This window comes from Brugia malayi (genome assembly GCF_000002995.4).
Source record: "Brugia malayi strain FR3 genome assembly, contig: Bm_v4_ChrX_scaffold_001, whole genome shotgun sequence".
NCBI lineage: Eukaryota > Metazoa > Nematoda > Chromadorea > Rhabditida > Onchocercidae > Brugia > Brugia malayi.
This window is the reverse complement of record NW_025062479.1, coordinates 6,358,132-6,372,882: the sequence shown is the minus strand read 5'-3', so window position 1 is coordinate 6,372,882 and position 14,751 is coordinate 6,358,132. Positions and strand designations below refer to the sequence as shown.

At 34.5% G+C, this 14,751-nt stretch overlaps 1 protein-coding gene across 2 annotated transcripts; it reads left to right on the top strand.

Moving 5' to 3' along the window:
• Positions 1–538: 538 nt before the first annotated feature.
• Positions 539–12,748, top strand: Bma-plx-1 (Uncharacterized protein; the record flags this gene model as incomplete). 2 transcript variants are annotated; one of them, XM_043073850.1, is made up of 33 exons in its annotated part: positions 539–748; positions 1,376–1,505; positions 1,978–2,093; positions 2,281–2,422; positions 2,565–2,739; positions 2,807–3,058; positions 3,199–3,358; positions 3,480–3,704; positions 4,036–4,164; positions 4,303–4,487; positions 4,621–4,794; positions 4,872–5,133; positions 5,257–5,465; positions 5,618–5,908; positions 6,031–6,103; positions 6,202–6,466; positions 6,769–6,991; positions 7,145–7,357; positions 7,555–7,626; positions 8,064–8,366; positions 8,445–8,570; positions 8,675–8,867; positions 8,967–9,185; positions 9,254–9,421; positions 10,000–10,230; positions 10,505–10,687; positions 10,920–11,070; positions 11,239–11,338; positions 11,454–11,580; positions 11,657–11,785; positions 11,999–12,138; positions 12,227–12,355; positions 12,544–12,748. In XM_043073850.1, 33 exons carry the CDS (start codon positions 539–541, stop codon positions 12,746–12,748), a joined length of 5,910 nt encoding a protein of 1,969 aa, XP_042929784.1. The 2 variants fall into 2 exon arrangements, with proteins under 2 accessions (XP_042929784.1, XP_042929783.1); XM_043073849.1 differs by having other exon boundaries at positions 10,920–11,082.
• Between the last annotated feature and the right edge of the window lie 2,003 nt (positions 12,749–14,751).

Here is a 14,751-nt window from a genome sequence, read left to right as displayed (position 1 = left end):
TTGCAGCAGTTGCTTTTAATAAATTTCGTTTTGCAAGAACTTGTTTGGTTGGGAAGTGCTCACACTCATTATAATAAATGATTAAAGTATTGTTAAACTGGCCGGGGGGAGAATTTATGTTTTGCTAATCCATAGAGAATTGATTTCACGATAAAGAATCTGGTGGTAACTGTCGATTGAAGAATCTGAAATTTGTGAGTCTTGGATAGTTTTTGTAATTTGTGTTGAATGGGAATCACAGATTCGATTTCCTATTTTTGCTCTTGAAACATTGGCAGCATATCTTTTTGTTCTATCTTGCCATTAATTGTTGTAAAGCAGAATAAATTATTGACAGCGTTTGCGTTTGATGTATAAACATTGTTTTTTGTATTTCTTAAAATTTCCTTATTCTTAGGTATCTAACGAAAGAGCAAGAATAAGTATTTAACGGAGGTCCTGGAAATTTGGACGAAGCGTTAAGCAGTCGTCAACACTCGAAAATTATTTGTTTAGTTGCTTTGATTTTGATATGAAATGAAGTGTGGCAGTACATGTGATGCGCCATCAGTTATTGCAATACATTTTGCACCTTCTTTATCTGATACTGATTTTCCGCAAGCTGATTCGTCTCCTTTTCATACAGCTTATTCTCCAACTATTAATCAACAGAATCGCTTTTGTAAGCACCAGCCCATCTTCAGAAGATGTTGTTGCCGAATTCATCAGCCCAAATGCACACAGCGAAAATTTTCCGTTCGAAAAAATGGTTTGTTATACTATTTTCGAAAATCATCGCAGAGGTCATGCTTTAAGTGGGATATTCCATTTACGATCTATTTGTTGAGTCTAGCTTTTTGTATGAGTTGATTGCACTAAAATTTACTAAGAATGCTTTAAATTGATAAATTATTGTAGCAAATGATCAAATAACTGTTTCTTGCCTTAACAAGTATAAGGTTGTATTGTTTTGAAACTGGAATTTTTTTTTGATATATATATATATATTGGGTGGTACTTAACTGTGAAGCGATTTCTGTAGTTAAGAAAGGAGGATGAGAAATGTGCGATATCATAAAAATTAATTGTGACATCTTAGGTTACATAACTTCTACTACATGTAACATGAGATGCAATTTCCATTTTTTAGTCGTCCTTTACTTGGATTACATTTGTCCCTTTGTAATTGACTTTTTTTGATCCAAGTTGAAGTTTTTTCAGTTTCAATGTTTGTCCATTTTCATTTTTGTAGATGGCTCTTCATTGTATAAAGTTCGAGCTAACGGCTAATATTGTACTTAAAGAAACAAAGTCATCAGTTGAGCACAACAGACGACAAGTTCCTTTGAAATAGTACTCCTTCGGTTTGAAATTATTTAAGCATCTAAAATTTTAGGTTATCGATCCATCTACAGGTCGTTTATATGTTGGTGGCGTGAACAGTCTCTACGACTTAAACCATCCAGATCTTAGTGTTAAAGTACACACTTCAACTGGCCCAGAAGAAGACTCTGTTGAATGTCCAAGTATATTTTCGTGTTTAATTTGCAGTACATGTAAATGGGATAGTGAGGAGCACCACAAGTTAACTGCGGAAATGATTTTCTAATTGAGATTTGCGAGAAATTTTGAAGAAATAATCTTACAGTCAAAATATTAATGTCGTGACACATATTTATGAAAGGTGTTTGATTTTATGTTGTTGATTGTCCGCGTCCTATTTATGTAAAAGTATGTGTATCATAGTAGTGGGATTATAGACAGTGACTTGTTGCCATAACTAAAAACAGTATAGGATTTTTTAGTTCAGTTGTATTCAGAGCTTTCTATAAAAGTCGTTCTAGTGTACTGATGACTTAAGGGAATGTTGCATCTCACAAAATTTTTAAATTTTTATTTAAAAATGAATAGAAAGGTTAAATCAACACATTGTGAATTGATATTCATGACAAAATGAGATATTCATGTGCATTGTGGATATGGGGTAACTGTTTTTAGATAAAGCTTCTTGTTTATCTTCAAATGTGCGCAGGAAAACAGAAAATTCTTATACAAAGGGTCTGGCTGTTTATGAAAGAAGTTCCAAATTAATCGAATGTACGAGCCTCTTCCAGGTCTTATATTTTTTCATTCTCAGTTGTACTTTTACAATTCTTGCCATGATTACAATAAAAAAATCATTTAATCCCTAAGACCTTAATAAAATTTGGAAACACTTTCATGCCGTTAAGGAATTCCTTTTCTTTGTACGTCACCTTAATAGGATTTTATGTAGCACTTCATTTTTTGAAAAAATTCTAGGGTCGGTGTCGATGGCGCAATTTATATAATATTGATCAAAAAGATGTAATCAAAGAATCGCAACAACATGTTGTTGCGAATGATGAGAATTCATCAACTGTGATATTTGTCGGAACTTTCACGAGCCAGGATAACATACAGAGTTACTGTCTCGACAGTTTTATCACGCAGATTTTTTTTTTTTTTTTTTTTAGCGTTTTAAAACTACTAGTTTTAAAATGTCATCAATTTTCGGAAATATTGCGTTAAAAAAGTATGTTTATAGTTCTTTCAGTAAATTTTAGGTGATGTTCTTTATGTGGCTTCAACTTTTGTGCAGAATGGCGGACCATTTCGTGATGACGTCCCGGCAGTTGCATCCTTGTCACTTGATCAAAATCGTCTTTTTGATATTTCTGCGCAGGGAGTGGGCACTGGTACAGAAATCAAATTGGAGCGGAAGTTTCGAGGACCGTATAAGTTAGTCTTACCTTTGATGTCTATTGATGTTAGAATAATACAAAATGGTCAGTGTACTGTATTTCAGAATAGATTATGTTGGTGGATTCCAAAGTGGTAAATTTGCTTATTTTGTAACGCGACAACCGAAAGGGGATACAACACAGGGATCCTGGCCCTATATTTCCAAAATGGTCAGAGTCTGTACTAGTGATGCCCATTTCTGGAGCTATACAGAAGTACCATTTGAGTGTGCACACGGAAATGAATTCTACAATCTTGTACAGGATGTATATTTATCGAAACCAGGATACGATTTGGCATTGTCTTTGGGTATAAGGTTCGATGCTTTAAAAATTTTTCCATCTTTCTAGTTAGTTCTGAAAGATAAATAACACGTATGTTATTTGCAATGTAAGAACAGTAAAATGAATATTGTAATCTCATCTTTTTCCATATTGCAGCATGTCTTCTTTTCAGTGTTGAGGATGATGTTCTTTATGGGGTGTTTGTGAAAGGATCTAGTCTAGAGGAAACGATACCTTCATCAAAAAGTGCGATTTGTGTATATTCAATGGCAATGGTGGAAAAAATTTTTTTGAGTAATATTGAATTGTGTTTCAGAGGCGAAACTAATAAGGTGAATAGTTTGGTTTTTTAATACCATAAACTGCTTTTTCTCGAGACTATCTGTAATGTTCTTTCTAATTATAATTAATGAATGTAACATATTCAGTTCGATTTGAATCGTTCACTTCCAGAATTTGCCTTGGTTCAAGTCAACTGATCGCTGCATCAAAACTAGGTATTTGGGACAAGAAGTATTGTGTGGCAAGGATGTGAATAGCCATATTGGAGGTGAAATTCCAGTTGAAGGAAATGCGGCTTTAATTACACATGATGCGCAGTTTACTTCTATTGCAACGAACACAACACGTGCATATACCGTTGCATTTATTGGTACACACGATGGACGACTTTTTAAAGTAAATTTTAACGGTAATACAATTACCCGCAAATTAAGTGCAGTGTGATTTTAATGGTGCCATGGTTGTATATCAGACTCGTCTTTATTTCTTTATTTTTTTGAGTCATAACACGAGTGTTAGCTGTTCATATCAACCAGCACATTGCAGTTCATTTTTAACTTGTTGGAAGTCTCCGTGAATTCGCGAACATAATATTCATTTAAGATTGAAACAATTTGGTTGCTCCTCTTAGTATAGTTAAGTTGAGGTGAACTTTCCTTCACAGTATAGTTAAGTTGAGGTGAACTTTCCTTCAATCAATAGCTGTGTTTTAATTTAATTATTTTAGGCAGTAATAGAGAATCGCAGTTCTGCTTTTGTATATCGCTCATTAGAAATTGGCGATGGTAAGCCAATACTTCAAGATCTGGAGCTTGATGCCACCGGCGATTATGTCTATGCGCTTACACCGAAGAAGGTTTGTTGGGACTGATGTGTTCGGAGATTCGTGGTTGCTTTTTAATTTTCTTTACTTAATCATGCGACATTTTTTAGGTTATTTCTTACATATTATTCAGTGCAGTAAACTTTAAGACATTTTGTTTTGAAACTTTAGGTAGTCAAAGTCAAAGTTCGTCAGTGTGGAGGAGCTGGTGATTGTCGCAACTGTCTGGCGCAGCGGGATCCATATTGTGGCTGGTGTGTTTTGAATAATGCATGTGTTCCAGAAAGTGAATGCACGAAGTCCATACCATCTACAGCACACGATTGGCTTACCTATCGAAATGGACGATGTCCTGCGTATGCTTTTCGGTTTCAAATGCAAGGAAACCACTGCAGACAAATTTCTTTTGTTCTCTTAATTGATTAGCAGGAGAAAATATTCTTTCTTTTTGAAGAAACGCAAAGGTGCTATGTTTAAAGGTTATTTTAGCATAAGCAGTGTGGAGCCTGACAAAATGCAAAGAACCAGTGCATCTTACTTGAACATCGAGCTTGAAAATCTGCCAAATTTAGGAGGACAGTTAACATGTGTTTTCGACTTCGGTATTTTGGGGTCACTTTCAACACTTGCACAACCGAATGATGGTTTAGACAGTCGCATCAGGTTAATGATTATTATATTATACAGATATTCTTGCGTTATGTTTTGGTGTTATATATTTTTATGTGGTGACTTTTTAGATGTCCAACTCCAAATGGTTTACCAGAAATTCCATTGGATACACACAGTCTTACTATTCGGCTTGCAGTTTCTAACAGTATTGAAGGACCACCTCTGGCATACACGAATTTTACTTTTTATGACTGTTCTCGTTTTAAATTGTGCAGTGCGTGTGTTAGTAGTTCCTTTCCCTGTGACTGGTGTATAGAATCAAATCAATGCGTTGCTGGCTCTATTACCGAAAATCGCTGTCGTTCTCAGCAGCTAATCAATGGAGTCGAGGTTATATTCAAATTTCAAATTTCAGTGTATACAGTAGATACAACAGTAGGCGATTTATGTGATTATCCGTTTGTTGATTCCGAGCTTTTAAATGTGCATTTTATGTAAGCAATTTTTTTCTAGAGAAGTGGACCATCAAGTCGCAAAGGACCATCACATTGTCCTCGTATTGTTGCGGCTGAAAGAGACTTTTTTGTTGCATCTGGTAAAAACCACCAAATATCAGTAGTGGTCGAAAATGCAAGAAAATTTATGACAGATTTCAAATGTCAATTCAAAATAGAACACAGTATGCATGAAAGATTAGCGAAGAAAAAAGACAATACCATCATGTTAGTTTGTTACTTTGGTTTGTTTCATATATCCCTGTAGGATTGAAATCTTTGGCTTCTAACGAATTTTGGTATTAATATGCTTTTCTCGTTACAAAAAGATTTTGTTTTCTTATCTGTTTTTTGTTGTTAATGTTTCTATTGTTTTTCAGCTGTGATGACATGAAATTTGATTTTTATGGGCCAGGATCCGGAAATGGTACCGCCGTTGCAAATTTTTCGGTGATATGGTCTTCAGAAGGACGTCATGGAGGTTTCGCTTTAGACAACAATCAGGGTATAAGAATTGTGATGTACAAATGCGAATCACTTGCATTAAATTGTGGATTATGTCTGGTTCTTAGTGGTGAGAAATACGATTGCGGCTGGTGTCCAGCTGAGAAACAGTGCACAAGGGAAGAAAATTGCCCAGTTACATCAAAAACGGATTATTGGCTAGACAGGTACATTACCATGCACAAATCACCCAGTATAATGCTTGTTATGTATTCATATAATATATGATTCTGTTGTCATTTTCAGAAATGATTTGCTTCTCTATTTTATCGGACAACATTCTTTTCAGATCCCAACTTTGCCCTTATCCTGTAATCACTAATTTCAATCCTAAAAAAGGACCACTCGCTGGTGGTACAACCGTAAGTAATTTCTCTGAAATTTATTTAAACTCTCCAAGATTTTGAGTTTTGTTCAAGCTTAATGGATTAAATAATTGTTTTTGTTCAAAACATTATAGCTAATTATTGATGGTGTAAATCTCGGCCATAGCTACAAAACTGTGGAAGAAGCAGTGACAGCAGCAAACGTACGTTGCGATGTTGATGAACTTTCTTACATCACTGCATCACGAATTGTTTGTCGAACCCGGCAAAGTCCAACGCCGATACCGGCACGTTATCCTGTTGTTGTGAAATTGCGCGAAGAACACAGGTATACTGCAATCTCGAATGATAGTTTCACCTACGTCGATCCTGTTATAAAAAATATGGAACCCACAAAAGGTAGAGTACTGTTTGTTTGTTTATATTATAACAGTAATCTACAATAAGCTTATTAATGCCACGTATATTTACGATTTATTTGCTTTATTTCTTAGCTATGTTCTAGAATATAAAACTACTACATGTTTTGAGGTAATGTAGACCAGTTCTGGTCTACAGTTCAGTTCTGGTTCTGGACTGTTTCTCAATATCTGCTTGTAATATATACCAGAACATATACCAAATGTTTCATCTGATATAAAGAACAAGTGAATAAAGGATGAATTTAAATCTTTATCAGTATATATCACTATAACACTTAGGGCCTCGATTTGGTGGAACTAATATAACCATATGGGGTGAAAATCTTGACGCTGGTACCTCAGTGAATATTTTACTGAATGGTGTTCAATGCACAGTACTGAATCGCACAAATGACAAGGTTGAATGCAGGACAGGCCCTTCAGAATCACTTGCTGATGGGTACCTGAAAATCAGTTTTGATAGTTTTTCACGAGAATATGATAATATTCGGTTCAGATATGAGTAAGTATTTTTCCGTGACATTCAGAATTTCCTTTTTGCTTCAAACTTCTGTGAAGTTTGCCAAGATATAGTATTAACAAAATATAAAAGGAATTTATCTAGTTTCTTGTACTGAAATAAAGGAGTCATTTAATTAGTGGTAGAAAATTTCAGGGAAAACCCTACTTTCGCACAAGTCATACCTGAAAAGAGTATCGAATCAGGAGGAATAATGGTTGATGTGATGGGAACTGGGTTCAAATTGCTGCAGCGCCCCCACATGGTTGTGAGAGATGATAAGAAAATAATGAAAGGACCACAGTGCAATATTGTACGCGATGACTTGATTTTTTGCAAAACGCCAAGCCTAGAAATTCCTCATGACAGGTCTATAAATCTATTCGTGAACTTGATTGGCTTTGCTTATCACTTTTCAACTAAAGGTTTGATCTGGCAGCAGTACTAATAAGTAAACTTGATGTTGCATTCATCCTTTTCATTCATGGAATGATACCTGATATATCATTTTTTTTTCTAGCTAGGAACAGTTATAACCCCTACTCTGTGTCAAATAATATATTTAGACGGAAGCATCCAACAGCTGATGAACCACTGCTATTAAATTATGGTTTTGAACTTGATGGAGTTCGTACAGAGTAAGCTTATTACTCTTTCATTTAGTTGAAATGTATACTTGTTCTCGAAACAATAGCCTACAGCGCTTCTTCACATTAACTATTTTTTGCAAAGTGTAGTAGTTGGTGTATCAAGTTACCCTATTCGTTCTTAGCATTGGAACTGGCTGGAAAAATTCGTTTTTGATACGTCAGATTGATAATATATAAATAATACTTCATATTAGGTTTAACAGCTGCTCTATAAGTGCTAATTAATGGCTTGATTTTTTTAATGCTGCTATAAAGATTATGAACATTTTATGCTTGCACATAGGGTTTACTGTTTTCTAGTAGAGTTAATTTAGTTAATTTATTTGAAAGATAAGCAAAAAATATTATTTCTGTAATGGTATGCAATATATATTATTAAAACAGTGAATTTCTAGAAACTTCTACACTATTATTCAATGTTCCAGGGATATTTCTCAGCTAAGTGGATTTCGAATGCGTCACCTGGCTGTTTTTCCGGATCCTGTGATCGAAAAATTCAGTGATATGAGATTTTATCGATCAGGTGATTATCTGACAATAAATGGCAAATATCTGAATGCAGCTGCAAGAGAGCGGGATATACTGGTAACTGTAGGCGGTGAACCGTGTAACTTGACTGCTTTAGCAAATCGTGCTCTCACATGTCAACCACCGCCTGAAAGACCCAATACGCAAAAATTTTCATATGATACGGATCCGGATGTTTTTGTGAAAATAGGTGGCATAAGGTATGAACGCTTTTAATTTGTTTTCTGTTAGTCATAACTGTATGAAAATGAAAAATGCTTATTTATTCTGGGTTTTAGTTATCGAGTGGGTCGCTTATCGTACAACATGAAAGGAACTGGATTGTCACCACATGTGATGGGAGCTATATTAATACCAACTGTTTGCATTGTTGCCGCCTTCTTTTTACTTTTACTTTTTTACAGGTAAATTTTTCTGTGCTGTAAGGTTTGTGAAGGACAGCGGCAAAAGTGCTGAATTAAGGTTACATTTGTATGTTATAGGAAACGCTAATTCACGATAATTTCAGGCGTAAAAGTACTTCTCACATGCGTGAAATGAAGCATTTGAAGAACCAAATCGATCAGATTGAGATGAAAGTGGCTACTGAATGCAAAGAAGCATTTGCAGAATTGCAAACATCGATGAATGCAATGGCTGCTGTTTTGCCTCTTGGAACACCTTTCATACCATTTCTTTCTTATAAAGAATATACAGCTAGGGTAAGACTTTTCTCCGCCTAGAAAAATACGGCCGAACGTTACGTTTGTTTTTCCATACTTCATCGATTTTCACTCAAAATTTTACTGAGGTCATTTTAGGTATTGTTTCCGAATAATTATCATAACCATCCGGTTTTGCGTGATTTGGAAGTTGACAGTCAACGCGCACATTCGATTGAAATGGGTCTTCGAGCATTCAACAAACTTTTGATGAACAAACACTTCTTGCTTTCGTTTGTGCGCACAATGGAAAATAATAAGTATTTTCTGGGCAAAGACCGCGTGTCTGTTGGATCACTCCTAATGGTTGTGTTGATGGTAATTTTAAATTATTGACAATATTTCACAAATTTTGATTAGATATAAATTCATTTTTTCTTGTATAGGAAAAAATGGAATATTGTACCGAAATTTTAAAGCAGTTACTAAAAGAGCTCATTGATCGGACAATGGAGAAAAGATTACAACCCAAGATTCTTTTTCGTCGTTCAGAAAGTATTGCAGAACGTATGTTAGCTGCATGGTACACCATTCTAATGTACAGATACCTTACGGTAAGCATGTTTGATGATTCTGTGTGTTTAATAAATTAAGGTGTAACTAATCCATTCATTCACTTATTTTACATTCTACTTTTTTTATTCCTTATATTTCAGTTTGCTTTTTCGGGACACTTACAAAACAAAAAGCTAGCCGTTTCAATAATGTAAATGAATAATGATAATATAATCTTTCACTGCTTATAAGATATTTATGAAACATTACTTATATATGTATAATATATGTATATAAAGTAGTCTTTTTATATAAATTAAAGTATTGTTCATTTATTTCATCACTTGTCAGGGGCTTTAATTTTATTTTGATATTTCTTGTTCTTCGTCTGGTTTTGATTTATTCATTCAAATAATTCCTATCAAGCAATAATAAGCAGGATATTTGCATAAAATTTCGCTTGAATTATGTGATAATATCAGTAATACAAAGGGGTTCTTTTTTTCATCGTAAATCCGTGTTAAGTTTCAATCACTTGCAAGCTTTTTATTTTTACGGAGCAAGAAGATCGTTAGTAAATCAAGAATAAATTTTAAGAAATGAAACTTTTCTCAATTCCAATTTTTGTTTTTGGCAGGAATGTGCTGGTAGAAAACTTTATGAATTGTACTGGGCAATGAAGCAACAGATGGAAAAAGGTCCACAAGATGCACTGACCCTCGAAGCGCGATATTCTTTGTCGGAAGAAAAACTTCTGCGAGCATCTTTTGATTTTCGGAAATTGACTGTTTTTATTGCTGCCGACCATCATTCTTCCAGTGCAATGGATTGCCCGGTCAGAGTGCTTGACTGTGATTCGATAACACAGGTATGGTTGTTTTTTGTAAATTGATTCAGCTAGAAGATAAATTGTGTTTGTGTTTGATACTGTTTGATAATCACTTTTTTATTTCCTTATCGTAGTACTTCTGATTAAAATGAAATTTCAATTCTACAGCCTTCTGCAACCTGTATTTGCGAACTGAATTTTGTAATTGATAGATGATTCTGATTTCCTAATTCTTGTACGTCTATTTTTTTTTTTTTTTTTTAAACACTTAACATCTATCTTAGATTGTTTCTATAAAAGAAGAATTTTTCAGGTGAAGGAAAAATGTCTGGACGCTAAGTATCGTACAACGGCATTTTCCGATCGTCCTTTGGTGAATGATCTTGATTTGGAATTACGATCTGCATCTCCAAGAATAATTCTTCAAGATATTGACAGTACTTCAAAGGTTGAACCCGGTGGTTGGAAAAAGATTAATACCCTTGCTCACTATAAAGTATTTTTTTAGTTATTGTGTGTGTGTTTTCCCAGAATTACAGAAGTTTTCTTCGAGCAATTCAAATCTTCGTCTTCTGTAACTTTTCACCGGAACTGTTCAAAGACATCGTCGGAAAATTTAGACTCATTGGTTATCTCAGCCTTGCGTTAAATAGAGTGCCACATTTTTGGGGTATGATCAAGATTAGAGATTAGAGGCTAGAGCAGGACTGACATGAGTTTTTCTTCAGGTTCCTGAAAATGCTACGTTAGCACTACTTCCACGCCAAGCATCTCTGTACAATCTTTCAATTTTGAGTGAACGTTCAACATTTTCGTTACCGAAGCAAAGTCCTACACTTACAAGACCATTTGGAACAAACTCAAGTTCTCAGTGCAAAGGTTTGCTGTCAAGTTAGTGTTTATCTTATTTTTAAGGAACGAAACTCGTTTTTGAATTGGTTAAATAATCTTAACTATTTCGTTCAGTTTTCTCATGCTTTATGATAACCTATTGTCACTGCCATTCTGTTATTTGTAAAAAAAATGCAACTTGCACAATTGTTATAGACATGGATTCCAATTACAAGTTATATCATCTTGTGCGCCCTTCCGAGCATGGCTCATCTGATCAACAAGATAAAATGGTCACTGAAATATATCTAACTAGGTAGATTTTAAGCTTTTATTCTTTATTTTTATTAGGACTTATTCACATATGTCGACAAAGATAGTTTATTTGATTCGTTGTGCTGCTATTTATACCTATATATAACTTATTTTAGACTGCTCACAATGAAGGGTACACTTCAGAAATTTATCCAAAATTTGCTGGAAGTTATATTTTCTACTGCGGTCCCGAACTCCGCTATTCCTTGCGTGAAATATATGTTTGACTTCATGGATGATCAGGTGAATAAAACTTTGATTCATTAGCAGACTGATTTTCGATACAGACTGATACTTTCATGTTACAGTTTCCTTTCAGGCTAGAGAGCATGGTATTGAAGAGAATGAAGTTGTTCATGCTTGGAAAAGCAATTCTCTGCCATTAAGGTTTTGGGTCAATTTGATAAAGAATCCACACTTTGTATTTGATATTCAGAAACCTACAAAGGTATATATGCAGTTTTGTTCATCATATCAAGTTATTCATATGGTCTACTTTCGGTTGTTGAATCATAGGTTCAGTTTTATGTTGACACATGAAATGGGAGCAGTCTACTTAATAATAAACTTGCTTATAAATCTGCTTATAACTATTATATGATTAGATTGTGTTCTAAATTCGTTGCAACAGCGAAGTGACATTTATGGCTATCTTTTCCAGCTTGAAGGTTGTTTATCGGTTGTGGCTCAAACTCTTATGGACGCATGTTCGACACATGAACATCAATTAACAAAGGATTCACCAAGCAGCAAATTATTATTTGCAAAAGATATATATCAATATCGTGATTGGGTTGATAGGTGAATTATTTTTTAGTGCTCTTGCAATTGTTGTCGAACTTCGACGAAAGAATTTCGTTAAGAGATACTGTAAAAATTTTTCTTCCAGATACTATGCAGAAATAAGGCAAATGCCTCCAATAACCGACCAGGACATGAATGCATTGCTTGCTGAAGAGTCACGTTCTCACTCGCGTGACCGATTTCATGTTTTTAGCGCACTAAATGAGCTTTACAAGTAAGTTTTTCACGTGGTTTTATCTGAATTTTTGCATATTCCACTACCAATTATGTCCTTGTTTTATTAATTTCTTTCAAATATCATTTCTTTTGGAATTTGACTCTTCGCATTTGTTATATAAGGTTTGTTGTAAAATGTTGGGCTTGGATTACTATTAAATCACTGATTGAAAATTTCTTTGCCAGGTATCTGGAACAATATAAAGAATCTTTACGTGAGGAACTGGATATGAATCAATTTGCAATCAGTCAGAAACTTCCACAAAAATTTCAAGATATGTTGAATACAATGGAGTGTATAGGTGAACACTACAGTAATGGTGGTAGTGGGACCATAGGAAATTTCGGACATCGTGTTTGTCGAGGAAGACCACGTGAAGATAGGGTATAACCCACATACAACAAGAGCTCTGCTTATAAGTACATTTTTCTAGGTTAGTATGTTCGAATTTCATTATGGACCTCATAAAGCTGATGAATAAAATATTAGAATGAATTTGATGAGGAAGCTAGGAGAAGGGGAGATGGGAAATTTTGAGTTGATGATGACTTGACAGCCTTAGGAAAAGATTGGAAGTGTTTCGTTTCATAAAAATTCATCTACCTCAAAGAACCTTGTAACACATCATATGCTTGAAAATCACCGAAGTTATTTTTGCCTTAAAAAATAAATTTAAGTATTGGAAATGTGGTCTGTTGTTATATTTTTCAGTTTATTGCATAACGGTTTATTGTAATGTGACTTATACAGAAACCTATTTTAATTCTTCCAACATTTCATCGTGCGGGTATTATTCGGTGTTCACCACAGCGTTCCTCATTTCATGGCATGAGAGTTCAGCTTTGTCATCACTGTAGTGAATACAATTTTTTTTTTTTTTTTAATGTTCTATATGATGCTCTCATCAAGATCCCACTTTTTCTTATTTTCAGGAAGATTTTTTTTCCTTTCCAAAAGAAAACATTTCTCAAATTTTCGCTTTCATATATCAGTACAATCAGAAATGGATAATTTTTGGACGGAAAACAATTCCTCGTCATTGCACTTTTGTTATCTGTCTAGGAATTTTACGAAGTTTGGTGCTTTAACTGTCCCAATTTTCTTATAGGCCATGTTTTTGTAATCATTCTGTTGTATGCGTTATATATATATATATATATATATATATATATATATATATATATATATATATATATATATATATGCATGTTTGTTTTGTAATTTTACTTTTTTGGTTTAAATGCTGTGGATACATCGACAGGGGGATGTTAGTTGAACTGTTGTATGCTTTAGCAACATGTGTTCCTGGTGACTCATGTGCTATCATTGCAGATGCAACTGTTTATTAAGATGTGGTGTATACATTTAACGCATTTGAATCTTTCGGGAAGTTGCTTTGCACTGGTTTTACTTGATTGGCACAAATAGGTACTTCATGTTTTACATTCGGTGTTCTATACCTAATTCTAAAATGGAACTTCCGCAACAGTAATTGGATGCAGTACGTGCTGTTTTGCTCATATGCATCTGTTGCAGTTGCAATTTATTAGTTCTCCACATGGATCTGCAAAAAAGCAGTGTTTTATCATCATATAATGCACAAATTTGTGAATATGAAAGGGAACTTTAGAAATTCAAGGTCTTAGTGGGTAACTTAGCAGTAACTACGTTGTAATCTGTTTGATAGATCCAATTCTATTACAGAGATGTAGATCTATAGTCGGTTCTTCTGTAACGTGGTTCGTTCAAACAGGTATCGTTACATTAATCTCAGGTATTAAATTATGTTTGTCACATTCACTGGAATACTGAGTGGAAATTGAGTTACAGGTACTCAGATTTTCCTGGGAATAAGTAGAGGTTGTGATGACTTCGGAGTGTTGCTATAGGTTAGTTGGTAGGAATGCAGCTTGTATGATGCTTAAGTCGGCAGTTATGACAGTTCCAGAAATTTAAAAAAAAAAAATAACTGAGTTTCAATTTCGTAGTACCTATTGGAACGGTACTGAATCGTTACTGGTAAGGACATGCAACTGGAGTTAAGTTTGAAATAATGATTCAATAAAAAGGAAGAGAAGGGTGGAAGAACAAAACGCCGGGAATATTTGTTGTCATATCGAACTGTGCGTCTGTTATCACACTGCTGTCAGTAAATTCTGAGCGAAGTCTGTAAATTTCGACAAAAGCGGTCTGTATAACAACCTGTCTGACAAAATTCAAATGTCAATGCGGTGAGGTTGTGATTCAATATTTTGGCTAATTTTTGTAAAACAACATGGAGGGCTTATAACTTACGTAAACTTCCAGACCAGGTCATAAATTGATGGAAGCACTGACTATACATAATTTAAATTCAAAAAAAAAAAAGACCGTGCTCAAACTTTTGTGATTTT